Genomic DNA, 16,384 nt, shown 5'->3' with positions numbered 1-16,384 from the left:
AATATAAATATTGTACTTATATTTTAATGTATAATATATAGAGAGCAGTATAAACAAGTCATTGTATGAATTTTTAGTTTGTACTGACTTCGCTAGTGCTTTTTATGTAGCCAGTTGTAAAACTGGGCAAATATCTAGATGAGTCGATGTACCCCCAGGAAGACCTCAGGATACCCGTAGTGGTACATGTACCCCTGGTTGAGAACCACTGCATTAAAGCGCTCTAGACTTCTTGAACTGACAAGTTAAGAGAAAACATGAGCCATTGTTTTTCAGGAGACCAACGGCTCAGACTTTTAACCTTCAGACGATGGGAAACCCACTGCAGAGGATGAGTACCACCGGGACCATGATGGCTGTCATATTTCTATATAATCAAAAACGGGCAGATTACTAGAAAGTCAACTTTTGCACTCCTTGCCCTACTAGCTGGGATATGGGAGAACAAATTCCAACTTGAAGAGGTGTACAACTCAGATGGCTGGAATGATGTGGTAGCTACCCTCTGAAAACAGATGAACTTTTGGGAGGCAGGATGGATGGTCTTGTGGTAAAGGCACTACACTGGGACTAAGGAGATCAATTCCTAGCTCTGACACAGACCCCCATCCATGTCACCATCGGCATGTCACTTAATCGCTCTCTGCCTTATTATCCCCATTTTATAGATAGGGGAGTAATGTCTCCCTATCATACCAGACCCTTATGAGGCTAAATCAATTAATGTGAGATGCACTATGGTCATGGGAGTAGCTAGATTGATAACATGAAATAACCCTTCAGTGCTTGCATTTACACTGAGATTTCTATTCAGAAACCAAGCTTTGAGAGCAAAAATGTGTTCAGATAACTTAAGCTGGCCAGCCTTTGAGTGCAGGTGGTATTTTTCCTTTTTAAACTTTTCCTTTCCTGATAAAATCCTCAAAGATGACTGTACCTGGTACCGTATCATGAAACCACACAATATTTCAATGAAAACAGGGACCACTGTAGGAAGAAATGCTGGAACATCATGATTTATTAAAATCATTTTGTAAAATCCAAAGATTACACAAAGAAAAGTGGATGGTTTGTAGGGATAGCCAGTGCTTCCTACAAGGGACCAGAGCCCATCTGTAAGGTCGAAGCATCAAGCGGATCTTCAGTGGAGAGGTAACAAATTCAGTGTGGTTTTCAAATAAATTGGAAGATCCAGACCCTGTTTGGCAGGATTGCTTTGCCTCCTGTACACTGCTGTCCTCTTGTCTGACCCTTTCAGCCCCTCATTTCCCATGCTGTAATGTGTTTATTTGCAGCATTGGAAGCATTTAATTTCACCTTAAAAACTCTCCACATTCTCGCTGATATTTTGTTCACCTCAAATAAAACCCGTAATGCAGTAAGAAGAAACAATCTGAACATAAAGTAGAAGAACAAATTAACAAACCACAGCCAGAATATCTAAACCAGAAGTTTGAGTTAGAAAAAAAAGACAATGGGTACATATCCATGTTGGGACTCTGGATCCAGCAGTATTGCTGACATAGGTTTACACTTTCTAGTGTCAGAATGGGTCAAAATACTCCCCAAGGTTTAAAGTTTGCTTGTTGAAGCACAGCAGGTAAAACCTAACAGAAATAAGCACCTTACGTAAGCATAAGACCTGCATGTAATAGACTGGATGAAGTCAGACAATGGGATTTCCTACAGAGAACAACCCTTTCCATTTCTTTGTGGACTTCAGACGCCTCTCTTTAGAGCAGAGGTGTGTATATGATAGTTATCCAGTTGTGTTCATTGAAGGTTCACAGACTCAGAAGGATTAATGACATGTTCTGAGTCCTAATTAAAAACAAACAGCTTTATGTAAAATACTGCCATAGATTTAAAAAACAAAAACAAAAAATGCAAGAGAGATATGCCAGTAGAACAGACATGGCATCATTGTAACTGTAGAAAATGAACAAACTACTGAATTAGAAAAGTGCTATAAAACCTGAATTTCACATAAGACTAAGGATCTGTGTGAATAAGGAAATGCAAGAAGAAACCCTTACTCCATCCATTAGTGGCACAGGAAGGTTTTCCTAAATCAAGGACAGTGCTTCCCTGTTCAGATGATGTGCAGCTGTAGGAGTTAAACCTGGAAAACACTCACTGTTCTCACCAATGCTAGCATGAGCTGCGATTCAGATGCACCAGCAACACCAAGAGTTGAGACTGTGCTGCTTGCGTAAAGAGAGCAGTGACATTTCACTCCCTTCCCCATGCCTGTGTTTGAAGTCTTGAACCTCTCCTACCAGAACACTTTGGTCTTCCCCTTCACAAGCTTAAAATCACAGTAGAAGTCACTCTCACAGGCTGTGGTTAAAACCTTTGTGTATCGGTATTCTAAGACTTGATCTCCTGTACCCTCTGCTGCCCCAAAACAGCTAAAGCTGTGTCAAAATTCCCCAGTTTCTGGTACTACTAGGTACCCCTGGCAAAATGCAAAAATCATATGACAAGAACAAATCCCCCTTAAAAAGCAAAGCCCAGATAACATTCTAGAATGATGTAGTCTTTAACACTTCCCCCTTTTGCAGACCAGGTTCCTCTTTTTCTCAAGGCCAGCCCCTTTGTGGTATAGGGTAAGCTGACCCTGCTCATTTTTATTTGTTCCTTTTAATTTTAACCCTCAAGTCCTCAGCCTCCTCTCCTTTATTCTCACTGGTTGTTACATCCTGGGGCTGCGGAGGAGGTGCCTGCCTGTTTCTGTTTCTTGCGGCGTTTGTTGAGGAGGCGGTTGTTGGATGTTTTCAAGTCTTTGATTTTCACTTGGTCGTAGTCCACTCTCATGGTAGCCAAAGCACTCGTCATCTCTTCCTGAAACCACACTGAACAATTGTGAAAACTCAGACATAGGCAAGACAGCCATTCCATCCCACTGGTGAGTGACTATCTGACAGAATGGAGCCCTGTTGTAGGTTATATTAGAATCAATAATAAATTAGACCTTTCTGTTGCCTGGACAAGACTAAAAGTGTTATCACCTGCTAACAAGGTAAGGGAGCAAAAATCTTACTCCCACTCACTGTAGGCTGCCTATGTGAGTGTCAATGAATTTTGCAAACAGAAAATAGTTCAAGTTTACAAGAGAATGCACCAGACTAGTGGTCAAGTGATCAGAGAACATCCAAGAGGCCTGAACAAAATACATACAATCAAATAGAGACATGGGACTGAAAAATCATAAATGAAACTATCATCTCAATCCCTTTAATGACATTTTATATGTGAGTCTTGGCCTTGCCTTAACTCATTTTGCAGACAAAACTCTATCTTAATGTAGTTTAAAGGTTGGGAGAATGTATGAGTAATTTAGGGTAAAATACATTACAGGGATGTTGCAATTATCCCAAACCCAAATATTATAAAATACAGTTAACCTTAAAAGAAATGCAAATATGTTAAGGTATGGAAACAGAGTTAGAGAATCCAAACAATATTAAGTCTGCCCTATAATGACAATGTAATAACCATACAGTTATGATCAATGCACAACAGTGTTTGGAGTCCCAGATTAGATTAAAATGATTTTTTTAAAAGACAAATTAGATCTTTTCACATTTTTCCCTCATGGTGTCTCTGGGCAGAGTTAAGGTTGTTTAGGTGCCCATAATATGCATTTCCATACCTTAACATGTTTGGCTTTCTTTCATTCCAAGCAAAGAAAGGCCTCTTCATCCTTTCTCAAACCCCATTCTGGGAAGAATCCCCAATAACTACAAAACTAATAATTCATGCAGCTGTTCTTTGGCTGACCTTCACTTCATCCCAGTGGTCTTTATCCTCCTGCAGGACCCGTGCAGTATGAAGCGGGGTTGGTGGTACCACCATTGATTTCTAAGGAGAGAAATAAAACCAGAAAGAAACATTCTGCAAAGCTAGCTGTGTGAAATGATCACTTACTCTCATGAATGTATGTGAGGCAGAAGACCTATCTAAGATATTTGGCCTCCCATTACCTTAGAATCTGAGTGCCCAACAATCAAATGCATTTATCCTTTTTTCACCATGTAAGGTAGAGAAGTACTATTATCCCCCCTAAAATATCACCCAGGCGAAGAGGATGTAGAAGCCACAGTCCGGCACTTCATTTGTTTTTTTATTCTTTTCTAGGTTTTTTTAAACCATATATTGTGTATTCTTATTATACATTGTTTTTAACAACCGTTCATTCATTAAATATCCCATTCAAAGTAGTTCATTATTTTTCTTCTAGCATTTGTGATAGAGGAAATTTCATTCTGCACATATAGTACTACTTGGTATGATCTCATCAGACCTTAAATGTAGGGAGGGACACAGTAATACACCCATAGGAAACCTTTCAGGAAAAGTCAGGTCTGGGTGAATTGGCAGGTGGAAACACAATCCAATGTTTGGAATAGGTGACTGAGAATTTGGTCACTTGGGTTCTATTCCCAGCTCTGCTCAGTATTTGCAGTGTGATGCTGGGCAAATAACCAAGTTACTTTGTGCCTCAGTTTCCCCATCAGTAAAATGAGAACAGTGATACTGACCTCCTTTTGTAAAGCACTTTGAGATCTACTGATGAAAAGTGCTATATATGAGTGAGGGATTATTATTCATCCAAATGTAAAATAGGTACAAAATAACTCACAGGAAATGGTTGGGAGGCTCAATTAATGCTTGAAAATAATTGAGGTTCTTGGCTGCAAAGTGCTACAGAAGAGCAATGTATAGTTTTATTATCTTGAGTAAGTACACATTCAATGCCCCAACAACTGTTTTGCTTGAGATCCTCTTTCAGATAAGACATACGACTGAGGCCCATGATCTCTTGTCAAGAAAGGTCTTGTAGATCTTTTTGGTAGAGTAGGGTTGTTAGCTCAATTTCCTTGCTAAATTCCAGCTGAGCAATGAGATTGTGCCTGTCTACAGCTCACACTGTAGTCTCAGTTGGGCACAGAATTCTCCTTCACTTTCTGTCCTAAATGGTTATGGAGTGCTGTTGCATTCCATACCAAAGCAGGCTGCATTTCAGCAAAGGGTGAAAAGATCCCTGTGCATGTTATCATCATTTAACGTTTATATTGTAGTAGTGCCTAAAGGCCACCCAGGTCAGGGTGCCATAAAATTAAATCCTGCTCTAGTTAATATGGCAAGAGGAAGCCAAAAGCACGGCTGATGCCTTCTCTGGAAAAAGTCCCCTGCTGACCAAGGCATGATTTGTCAAGGATATGCTGGGGAGGAGGGAATGGAAAACTGGCACCATGGAGTGCATTTTAGTTCCTCTGAGCAGGAGCTGAGCGTGGCCCCACCTGCTGACAGTTACTGCTTACTGACTGCCACTTCCATACCAACTGACTGGAGGACAACATGCTCCTCCTAAACTACAAACCACATCCTCTTGCACCCAAGATGCATGGGCTGCAATAATAGTGCCCTCATCCATGCTTCAAACACAAAATGAGGACACCCAGCTGATTCACAGGGGACTAATAAGGCTACATTCCTTCATGTTTGTAAAGGGCTTTGAGATCTTCAGATGAAAGGCATTGCAGAAGTGCAGACTTATCTTCAGCAATGAATACAATAAAATAAGACACTATATGAAGTTATGTTGCTGTTTGTGTCTCTTCCTCCTGGGATAAGCACAGGCAGGGAAGTTCGTTAGAACAGCCATCCCTGGGAGAAAGGATTGTGCAGGATAAGCATTCTGTTTCCTTTGGGTTTGTTTTCAGGGGTTTATTATCTCCTTGAGATAATAAATATTACTTTATGAAATAGAGACATCTGCTCAAATACTTGGGGGAGAAAAAAAACATGTGACAAAGCAAGACTTGAACTGGTTTCCTCAACATCATCATGTATACGAGTCTCTGTTGTTTTCTCATAAGATACAGTGCATAAATCCTTGCCTCTTCCCAGGCATTTTCAGATCTATGCCAAGGATGAGAATTCCCTTAGTGTGATGCTCTGAATTCACATCAACATAGCTAAGCCTGAGACTTCTAATAGTAGCTCTTCATAAGTTCTGCAATGATGAAGTACCATGGCTTTTTTTAAAGGGAGGAAGGTAGCGCATGCTACAGTCAGTAGCAATGTCTGGCTGAGAGTAGGTAGGGATGTACTTGGTTCTTGCTCACAAAAACTGTAAGGTGTGTCCTCTGGTACCACAATGAGGAACTGTGTCCTTGCAGACAGGTGTCCTTTTACAGAGAGTACACTGGGTAGAGTCTTTGCTAATTAACAAATGAGTATTAACAACAACAGTGCCCTCTCTTCCTGTGCCAGGCAGAGCAGCATTTCAGGCTCTGCATGTAAGAATCCATCCCTCTCCTTTGTAAAAATCATGCAGGACTCACATTAATCCAAGGATGATTCATAAACTGAGAAATCGTCATTCTCTCAGTCGGGTCTGTCTTAAGCAAGTGACGAATCAGCTGCTTGGCTGAAAGACAAGGACCAACATGGCACACTGTATTCAGCTATATCCAGTACAATCTTCAGAACAAGGAACCTGCATTAAGAAGGGTAATTGTATACAGCTCAGGACACCTACCTGTGTTTGCGCTCATGTTGAAAAGCAGAGGAGATGGGAGAGACAGAGAGAGAACATACATACGTGTACACACAAACACACACACAGAGGAAAGGTAGTAGGAAGAGGAGACAAGAGGGTTAGGGATTCTATGAGCCAGTCTACACCCTGAAACTAACCTGTTGCTGACTACAGGTGTTAGCAGTGGGTCCCGCTGGACCCATCTTGAAAACCGTACACCTTGGCTGTTGTCTAACACAAGGTTTTCTGTAGATCTACATCAACATAATATCTAAACCTTTAATGACCACGGCATATACCAGACAAAATTGTCCTCAGCACTGTTGGAGTATCAGTCATTCTTTCTGTAATCAGTTTTGTCCCATCCATACTGGCAGTTAAACAGTTTTCAGCACTGGTTCAAGGGGACCCACTGCTAAATTTGGTTTGTAGACAGCGCTGAGTAGGTTCAAATTAGGAGGCAACTACCCTCAATCACATCCATATCAAAACAAGTTTTCCAAATAAATTACCTCTCTCCACCTTCCTCTAGCATTTTAATAACTGCTATCCTGGGACAGGATAGGAACAGAATCCAGGGGAGAACGAGTATTCACACAGGGACACACAACTGATGCATCCTCCTTCACATTAAATGTACAGTGGCCCACTCCGCATGCACATCCATTAGATCCCATAATGGACAGCTGTACCACATCTCACAGTGTGACACAGTGATGATACCTGGTTTTCACTCAATAAGTAAAAATTAAAGGGTGTTATCACAGCATAACCCACTTCTTTTCTAACAAGCCATTCTATCATTAGAAGTATGATCAGAAGCTGCTGAACTTATTTCCCTGACACATGGTTTGGCAAGTGAGAATAGGTGATCTAGGAAATTGGTGTAGTAATAGGGAACCAGAACCTTCCACTTCTAGTACACTGATTTTAATTCATTCCAGGTCACCACTCAACAGCTGACTTTGGTCACTAGTTTAGCTGAAATAGATCGTTTACCTCAGTCTAATACCTGGATGATAAGTGTCCACATCACAAAATTTATTTTGAGAAGTTGGCAGTATCAATAAGGAGGCCAAAATCTGAGTTCTCCCCTGCAGCTCACCTTGCATCACACTGTTCTATGGATTAAGGTCTTCAGTTTCCAGGGATGTTTATCTAACACCTCTCACCAGCACTAAGTGCCCTTCAATAAAAGTTTTCTGTTGTTTATGTTCGACACTGCTCAGGAAATGCATCAATCCCTAGCCCTTCCCTGTATCATTTCATAAAGTCTTGATTTAAAGAGCATCACAAAAGAAAGATTCCTTAGAAATAGTCTGAAATGTAAACACCCCTCTCACCATCCAGTGTGTATGTGTGAGCAACAGAGACACAGGCTAGTTCAGTTACCTTCTTCTGATACGTCAGACCATTCTGGATTGGGAAACCCATATTGCCCCATCCGAATTCTCCTTTTCATCCCTGGGGAAATGGCTTGTCCGGTGTTGGAGTAAAATGGAGGAAACCCACACAGGCTGTAAGAGAGGTGCATGGAATGGTTATACCTAGGAAATCCACACATTCCTTTGTCCCATATAAAGTCCGACAGCCTATGATTCTTCCAAAGATGGGATGAGTAGTTCAAATATCATGAAAAAGTTATTAATGCAGCAATGGTGTCTGGGATGGAGGTAGGGCAGGACATATGGGTCGAGAGTCTGCTAATAGCTAGCCTACTCTTGTTTATTCATCTGTCCCCATATCTTATACTTACAGAATATATGTGATGACACCAAGAGACCACATGTCACATGATTTGTCATATTTCTCAGGACCAAGGACTTCCGGGGCTGAAGAAGGGAAAAATTAGAAACAATTGATTGCCAGATCTTTTCCTCACCTCTAAACATCAAGTAGTAGTATAAAATAACAACAAATATTTGTTGCAGGAAAAAAATAAGCGATTGCTAGCACTGGGTAATCTTTTCTATTTACAAACTGCTGTGTGGTCTCTATGGAGCTCCAAATGTGCAGGTGTCAATTTGAAAAACTGCACAATTCCTCATTGGCAAATCTCTGCTCAGGAGAAGTCCTGAGCTAAAGTAGCAGAGGGTGCTGCAGCTGAGGACTTTATGGGGATCCAGGATTGGAATAAACAGGAGTGCATATTGCAGAGATTGGAACTGAAGTGCACTGACAGAGCTATGTGGGGAAGTCTTGAACAGCATCTGCCTGGATTGTGGTTGGCTCCAGCCAGAATTATTATACGCCACAGCATCTAATTCTTACAAAAGTACAAAAATGAGAAAAAAGATGTCAGGGGCTCGGGGGATGGGGAAAATTGTTTTTTTCTTAGGCAAAACAAATTGTTTTTAGGTTTGCTTAGTAAGAGAAAGGTTCTCTGGGTAAATGAGCAATTCGTGCTGGTTTATAGAGGTATGGAAAGGGAAAAGTCAGTCTGTTCATGTGCAAATATATAGGACATTAAAATATGTGGATATTAATTCCTTTAACATGTCAGTGTGCTGACCCTATGCATGGTGAGTACAGCTCAATGTTGTTTTCCTAGTGCTGTTTTTCTTTACATGGTTTTTGCCATTATCACTTGAGTTCCCCCCCTCCCCCTGAAGATACTTACCCATTAAAAACATCAAATAGGCTTTCATCTGTATAGCAAAGGGGACCAGTTCTGCCAAAATAGTGAAGGCTTTTTATTATCCCTTCTCATCCCCAAAGAGGTGTTATGAATGCAAACTGACTCAGCCATACAAAAGGCAGAGTGACTTTTCATCCTATCTTGAGGAAATCACTATCCTAAAGATTGCAGTGGGTGTACCCTAGAATTAGTATAAGTACAGCATAATGAGACATTCAGTACGTTGGTACACACTGCTGGATGCAAGGAAGGCAACATTTCAGCCAAGAATAAATTTTGTTCTTGGATTACCAATTCCTCCATTTTCCTAGTTTAAAAATGCACCTTTATAGTTGAGGGAATGATCCATCACCCTGTTTTCTCTCACCATGTTTTTATGCTAAGTGAAGTTTTCCAAGAAAACATCCAATGGTTGTGAAGGCTGGGTTCGGATTATGGATTTTATCACATCAACCCACAGTGAAAAAGCCAACATTACTTCTGTGTACCTAAGTTTGCCATTACATTTTCTCTCTCCTTCCCACGCAGAAGGGCTTGAACTCTGTGTTGGGACTAGGTTAGTTTCCAAGCATGACCTCAATTAAAATTCTGGGTTCCTCCTTTTCATCTCTGTGGGAGAGAAGACGTGCCCTTCACAGCATGGGGAGCTTTCCCGAGGTCTCCAGGCTTGCTGGGATGATTATACATGTGGAGGAGGGCCCCCGAGAAGACTCACCCACATAATACGGAGTGTAACAGGGCGTCTGCAGTGCATTCTGTACAGTGGTCTCTTTGGCAAATCCGAAGTCTGTGAGCTTGAGTACTGCGTTCTTTTCTTTGGATGTGTAAAGTAGGTTTTCAGGCTGCAATGGCACCAAGAGAAAAGGTAATTGCAACAACACAGGAGAAGGGTCTCAAAATAAATTCTGTTGGGTTATACTCCTAATTCATCCACGCGGCCACGAACTGCTGCACTCTCTCTCTCCTCACTTCCCCACCCCAGAGTTAGGAGCATTCCCCTTTCACAGTTGACAGCACCTTTGCCTACAGCAGGCATCAAAATCCTTCCCACCCCAATAATCACAGAAAAATGGGCTCAGTCCTGCACCCTCTGGAGTCAATGACAAAACTCCCATTGACTTCAATGGGTGCAGAACCAGGCTTTCTATGAACTCCTCTTTAGAACATTACGCTTTGGGGGATTATTCTTTCTGACCTACATGGCATCTAAGCTGATGAAGATATCAGTCCATGCTTTGTGTTTCCATGAGGCATTCAGGCAGTAGGAGCTAAGAACCAGGGTACTGGTAACAGCTCATCTTAAGAACTAGATCATGGCCAGTGTCTGACACTACTCTATTAAAACTAACACCAAGATACAGCTTTTCCCCCAAAACTGAACTAATTCTGCCCTTCCAATCTGTGTACTAGCACCTTGCACAGTGCACTCTGAGAGAAGAGGAGGAAGGTTCTTAAGCACTGAATCAAAGGGAACTGGGAGTTCAAGTATTAGTAAGTAAGGACTTTATTTAACTTCACTGGGAGGGAGAAGAAAACACTCTGAAATTACAGTTCTGTACAAAAAAACTTGCTGGCACAAGAAGGCATATATCACATTAGTAGATGTGCAGGTGAATGAGTCCCTGATGGTATGGCTCATACGGTCCTCTGATGGTGTTGCTAGAGTAGATATGGGAACAGAGTAGGCAACAGGGTTTGTTACAGGGATTGGTTCCTGGGTTAGTGTTTCTGTGGTGTGGTGTGTAGTTGCTGGTGAGTATTTGCTTCAGGTTGGGGGGCTGTCTGTAAGCGAGGACTGGCTTGCCTCCCAAGATCTGTGAGAGTGAGGGATCGTTTTCCAGGATAGGTTGTAGATCACTGATGATGTGCTGGAGAGGTTTTAGCTGGGGGCTGTACATGATGGCCAGTAGTGTTCTGTTATTTTCCTTGTTGGGCCTGTCCTGTAGTAGGATGTCTGGTTACCTGTCTCGCTCTGTCAATCTGTTTCCTCTCTTCCCCAGGTGGGTATTGTAGTTTTAAGAATGCTTGATAAACATCTTGTAGGTGTTTGTCTCTGTCTGAGGGATTGGAGCAAATTCGGTTGTATTTTAGGGCTTGGTTGTAGACAATGGATGATGTGATGTGTCCTGGATGGAAGCTGGAGGCATGTAGGTAAGTATAGCGGTCAGTAGGTTTCCGGCATAGGGTGGTGTTTATGTGACCATCACTTATTTGCACTGTAGTGTCCAGGAAGTGGATCTCTTGTGTGGACTGGTCCAGGCTGAGGTTGATGGTGGGGTGGAAATTGTTGAAATCCAGGTGGAATTTTTCAAGGCCCTCCTTCCCATCTTCATCATATGGACCCACGGGTTAAAATTAGAAGGAACAGCACAGCAACTACACACCCCGCCACAGAAACACTAACCCAGGAACCAATCCCTGTAATAAACCCCATTGCCTACTCTGTCCCCATATCTACTCTAGCGACACCATCAGAGGACCCAACCACATGAGCCACACCATCAGGGACTCATTCACCTGCACATCTACTAATGTGATATATGCCTTCTTGTGTCAGCAATGCCCCTCTACCATGTACATTGGCCAAATTAGGCAGTCTCTACGTAAAAGAATAAATGGACACAAATCAGACATCAGGATGGTAACATACAAAAGCCAGTAGGAGAGCTCTTCAATCTCTCTGGACATTCAGTAACAGACTTCAAAGTAGCCATACTACAATGAAAAAACTTCAGAAACAGACTTCAAAGAGAAACTGCAGAACTAAAATTCATTTACAAATTTAACACCATTAATTTGGGCTTGAATAGGGACTGGGAGTGTCTGGCTCACTACAAAAGCAACTTTCCCTCTCTTGGTATTGACACCTCCTCATCAATTATTGGGAGTGGACCACGTCCAACCTGACTGAATTGGCCCCGTCAGCACCAGTTCTCCACTTGTAAGGTAACTCCCTTCTCTTCATGTGTCAGTATAATAATGCCTGCATCTGTAATTTTCACTCCATGCATCTGAAGAAGTGGGGTTTTTACCCACGAAAGCTTATGCCCAAATAAATGTGTTAGTCTTTAAGGTGCCACCGGACTCCTCATTGTTTTTGTGGATACAGTCTAACACGGCTACCCCCCTGATACCTGAGTTCTGTACACAGATATGCCCTCTTCCACACTGGGGTTATTAGGATGGAAGAAACATGTTTTGAGGAAGGACTTGAAGGAGGAGGGAATTGAGGGATGGCTAACCAGTTTGTACCATCTCTGCATTAGCCTGCTGTGCATTGGCACGTGTTGTGTAGCCAGCTGGCATCTAGTTCTCATGTTTATGGTTGGCATTGGCACAAACTCAGCTCCGCCAAAGTACATGGAATTTAGTCCCTTAACTTGTAAATCATCCTCCAAGTCCCTCTTTAAAACACACTCCTTCCATGAGCCCTATAAACCCTAGTCCTCCTTTCAACTAAATGTGAACAGAAATACATGCTAGAAAACACACACACAAATTAATAAATTGTGGAATGAGAATAGGACAGGTGCTAACCCTCACCACTAAATCACTTGTTCTTTGTTACATCCCATCCCTCATTTGTACACTGAGTATTTAGATTGTAAGCTCTTTGGGGGCATGTGTCTTATCTTTATTTTGTCTGTAAAGTGCTTAGCACACTATAAACACTATGTAAATACAGTAATTTAATAGCAAAAGCCTGCCAAATCTACCCCACTAAATAGGCTGGCAAATATTACCTAGTACCTTAATTCAGTTCTGCATGGTAGTGTTAAATGAGCTCCCCCTACTCCTCCTGATTCTGAACTCGGCAATAACATTATATTTGAAAAGTTGCATTTACATGTGGACTACCTCAGAGCTGAGTTTGCAAGAGCTGTAAGCAGTGCCACTGCCATAACAGATGGGTGCTAACCATAAAACACATCCTACATATAAAGTGGGCTTGCACAGAAATGGTACAGGTGTGTCAAATGTTTATTTCAGGACAGGCTGTATGTCCTCTGCTGAATGGGACTGAGGCATTTCAGTGATGCTGAGGAACACTAAATAGCCAGGGGTATAGTTCTACATGGCCTTATGGAGAGGATGGCTGAGTGCACCAACTCCTGTTTTGCAAGTGTGTATACTCTATGCAGGCCAGGCATTCTTGCTTCTCTGGAACAGCCTGAGGTTCTTACCACTATTCTAAATCAGGGTCTGAAATCCAGACCTACTTTCTGGAATGATTCTCTTCAGTACTGTGCCACAAATAATTACCAGGTACTAGCAATACATGATGCTCAAGCGCAGCCAGACCTTCCAACATCATCCTCATTTTCATTAGCAATTTTAAAACATTCTTGAAGAGAGACAGCCAACTTAAGAAATATTCAGACAGGAGTGCAAAAAATTTTTTTTACCTGCTGTTGTTACAGCACCTCAGATTGCTAATGAAAAGTGATTAGATTTTAAAAAATCATAGAATCATAGTAATGTAGGCCTGGAAGGGACCTTGAGAGGTCATCTAGTCCAACCCCCACACCCTGAAGCAGGACCAAGCATAACATCCTAGATCATCCCTGACAGGTGTTTGTTTGTCTTACCTGTTCTCAAATACCTCCAGTGACAGGGATTCCAGAACCTCCCTTGGTAACCCATCCCACTACTCAACTTCCTTATAGATAGAAAACATTTCCTAATATCTAACCTAAATCTCCCTGACTGAAGATTAAGCCCATTATTTCTTGGCCTACCTTCAGTGGACATAAAGAACTATTGATCACTGTCCTTTTTATAACATTCCTTAACCTATATGAAGATTTATCAGGTTCCCCTCAGTCTTCTTTTCTCAGAACAAAACATACCCAGTTATTTTAATATTTCTTTATAGGTTAGTTTTTTAGACCTTTTAAAATTTTTGTTGCTCTCCTCTAGATTCTCTCCAATTTGTCTACATCTTTCCTAAAGTGTGTTGCCCAAAACTGGATACAATATTCAGCTGGAGCGTCACCTGTGCTGAACAGAACAGGACAATCAACTCCCTTGTCTTACGTATAACAATCCTGTTAATACAACCCAGAATGATATTAGCCTTTTTTTTATAATTAGATCATACTGATGACTCATATTCAATTTGTGATCCACTATAACCCCCAGATATTTTTCATCTGTACTGTGTCTAGCAGTTGTTCCTCATTTTGTAGTTGTGCATTGGATTTTTCCTTCCTCAGTACTTTGTAGTACTTTGTCTCAAATCAACAAGATGAAATTCAATAAAAGGCCAATTCTCAAATTTGTCAAGGTCATTTTGAATTCTAATCCTGTCCTCCTGTCCTCCTTGCAACCCCTCCCAATTGGTATCAGCTGTAAATTTTATAAGCATACTCTCCACTCTGTTTTCCAAGTCATTAATGAAAATGTTGAACAGTACCAGACCCAGGACTGACCCCCTAATACCCTCCCAGTTTGACAGCGAACCATTGATAACTCAATAGCTCTTTGAGTACGACCTTTCAACAAGTTGTGCACCCACTTTATAGTGTGGGCCACATTTTCCTAGTTTGCTTATGAGAATGTCATGTGGGAATGTGTCAAAAGCCTTACTAAAATCAAGATATATCACATCTACTGCTTTCCCCTGTCTCCTAGGTCAGTAACCCTGTCAAAGAAGGAAATTAGGTTGGCTTGGCATGATTTGTTCTTCACAAATCTATATTTGCTGTTATTTAGCACCTTATTATTCTCTAGTTGTTTCTAAACTGATTGTTCACTAATTTGTTCCGGTATCTTTCCAGGTATCAAAGTTAAGCTGACTGGTTATAATTCCCCAGCTCCTCTTTGTTCCCCTTTTTAAAGATTTGCCCTTCTCCAGTCCTCTGAGAACTCATGGAGGACAGGTGAGGTCCCAAAGATAATTGCTAACAGTTCTCAGATTGCTTCAGCGAGTTTCTTAAGTACCTCAGGGTGCATTTAATCAGGCCCTGCCAACTTGAATACATCTTAAATATCTAAATATTCTTTAACCCATTTTTTTCCTATTCTGGCTTGTGTTCCTTCCCTTTGTTGTTAATATTGTGTTAAGCATCTGGTTACATTGAAACCTTTTTTAGTGACGACCAAAACAAAACACCCCAATCTTCTTCATTTCTTCCATCATTAGCTCTCTTTTTCCACTAAGTAGTGTACCTATGCTTTCCTTCATCTTTTTCTTGCTCCCACTGTATTTATAAAACCTCTTCTTACTGTCTTTTATATTCCTTGCTTGATGTAACTCATTTTGTACCTTAGTCTTTCTGATTTTGTCCCTACAGATTTGCACTGTTCTTTTGTGTTCATCCTTAGCAATTTGTCCATGTTTCCCTGTAGGATTCCTTTTTGATTTTCAGGTCATTAAAGCAGCCATACTGATTTCTTGCTAGTCCTACTGTCTCTTCTTCGCAACAAGATAATTTACTGTTGTGCCTTTAATATTGTCACTGAGAAATTGCCAGCTCTTCTGAATTCTTTTTTCCTTAGATTTTCTTCCCTTGAGACCGTACCTACTAGTTCTGAGTTTTCTGAATCTGCTTTTTCAAAGCCCATTGTCCTTATTCCACTGCTCTCATTCCTTCCTTTCCTTAGAATCATGAAATCGGTCATTTCATGATCAGTTTCACGCAAGTTGCCTTCCTCCTTCAGATTTGCAACCAATACCGCCCTGTTAGTCAGGATCAAGTCTAATATTAATTTCTCTTCCCCCTCCCCAGTTTGTTTATTTTGTGTAGAACTGGTTTCATACTTTCCTCTACACAGGCAGTTTCTCCTTTTTTTGTGTTCTTTCTGAAAACATAAAATAGGAAAATACGATTCTGAAACTACAAAAACTGATAAGGGGACTTCAGGTGCGGGTGCAGTATCTGAAACAACTTAATACATTTTTTTAAATTAACTAGACTTCAAGTTGAATGTCTCTTTAATACCAGTTATGACTACCTAGATCTTTCTATTTTGCATATGTAACTGAAAACCATTGGCCTTGATGTGGGTGGGTATTCAGACCCTGAACTGATTGGGCATGAACAGATCCTCCCCACACTGGCGTGAAACAGGAACACTTTGGCCACCTTACTGCAGGGGTGCTGGAACAATTTGTACAGTGGGGCTGCTGAGAGCCATTGAACGAAACTGTAAACCCTGTATAGAAAGGAAACCACTTCAAGCCAGGGGATGTG

At 41.3% G+C, this 16,384-nt stretch overlaps 1 protein-coding gene across 1 annotated transcript in view; it reads right to left on the bottom strand.

Moving 5' to 3' along the window:
- Positions 1 to 1,041: 1,041 nt before the first annotated feature.
- MAPKAPK3 (MAPK activated protein kinase 3) overlaps positions 1,042 to 16,384 on the bottom strand; it is a 72,190-nt gene continuing 56,847 nt past the window's right edge. The window contains exons 6-11 of the mRNA XM_074958295.1: positions 9,904 to 10,030; positions 8,307 to 8,382; positions 7,943 to 8,067; positions 6,354 to 6,439; positions 3,784 to 3,864; positions 1,042 to 2,844 (exon numbers count right to left, since the gene is read on the bottom strand). Of these exons, the coding sequence (XP_074814396.1) occupies positions 2,686 to 2,844; positions 3,784 to 3,864; positions 6,354 to 6,439; positions 7,943 to 8,067; positions 8,307 to 8,382; positions 9,904 to 10,030 (654 nt within the window). The 3' untranslated portion in view covers positions 1,042 to 2,685. The remainder of the gene's footprint in view (positions 2,845 to 3,783; positions 3,865 to 6,353; positions 6,440 to 7,942; positions 8,068 to 8,306; positions 8,383 to 9,903; positions 10,031 to 16,384) is intronic.

The sequence above is a fragment of the Natator depressus genome, chromosome 7 (assembly GCF_965152275.1).
Source record: "Natator depressus isolate rNatDep1 chromosome 7, rNatDep2.hap1, whole genome shotgun sequence".
In the NCBI taxonomy this organism is placed as follows: domain Eukaryota; kingdom Metazoa; phylum Chordata; order Testudines; family Cheloniidae; genus Natator; species Natator depressus.
Note: the sequence above shows the minus strand (reverse complement) of the source record. Positions and strands in the feature narration are given on the sequence as shown.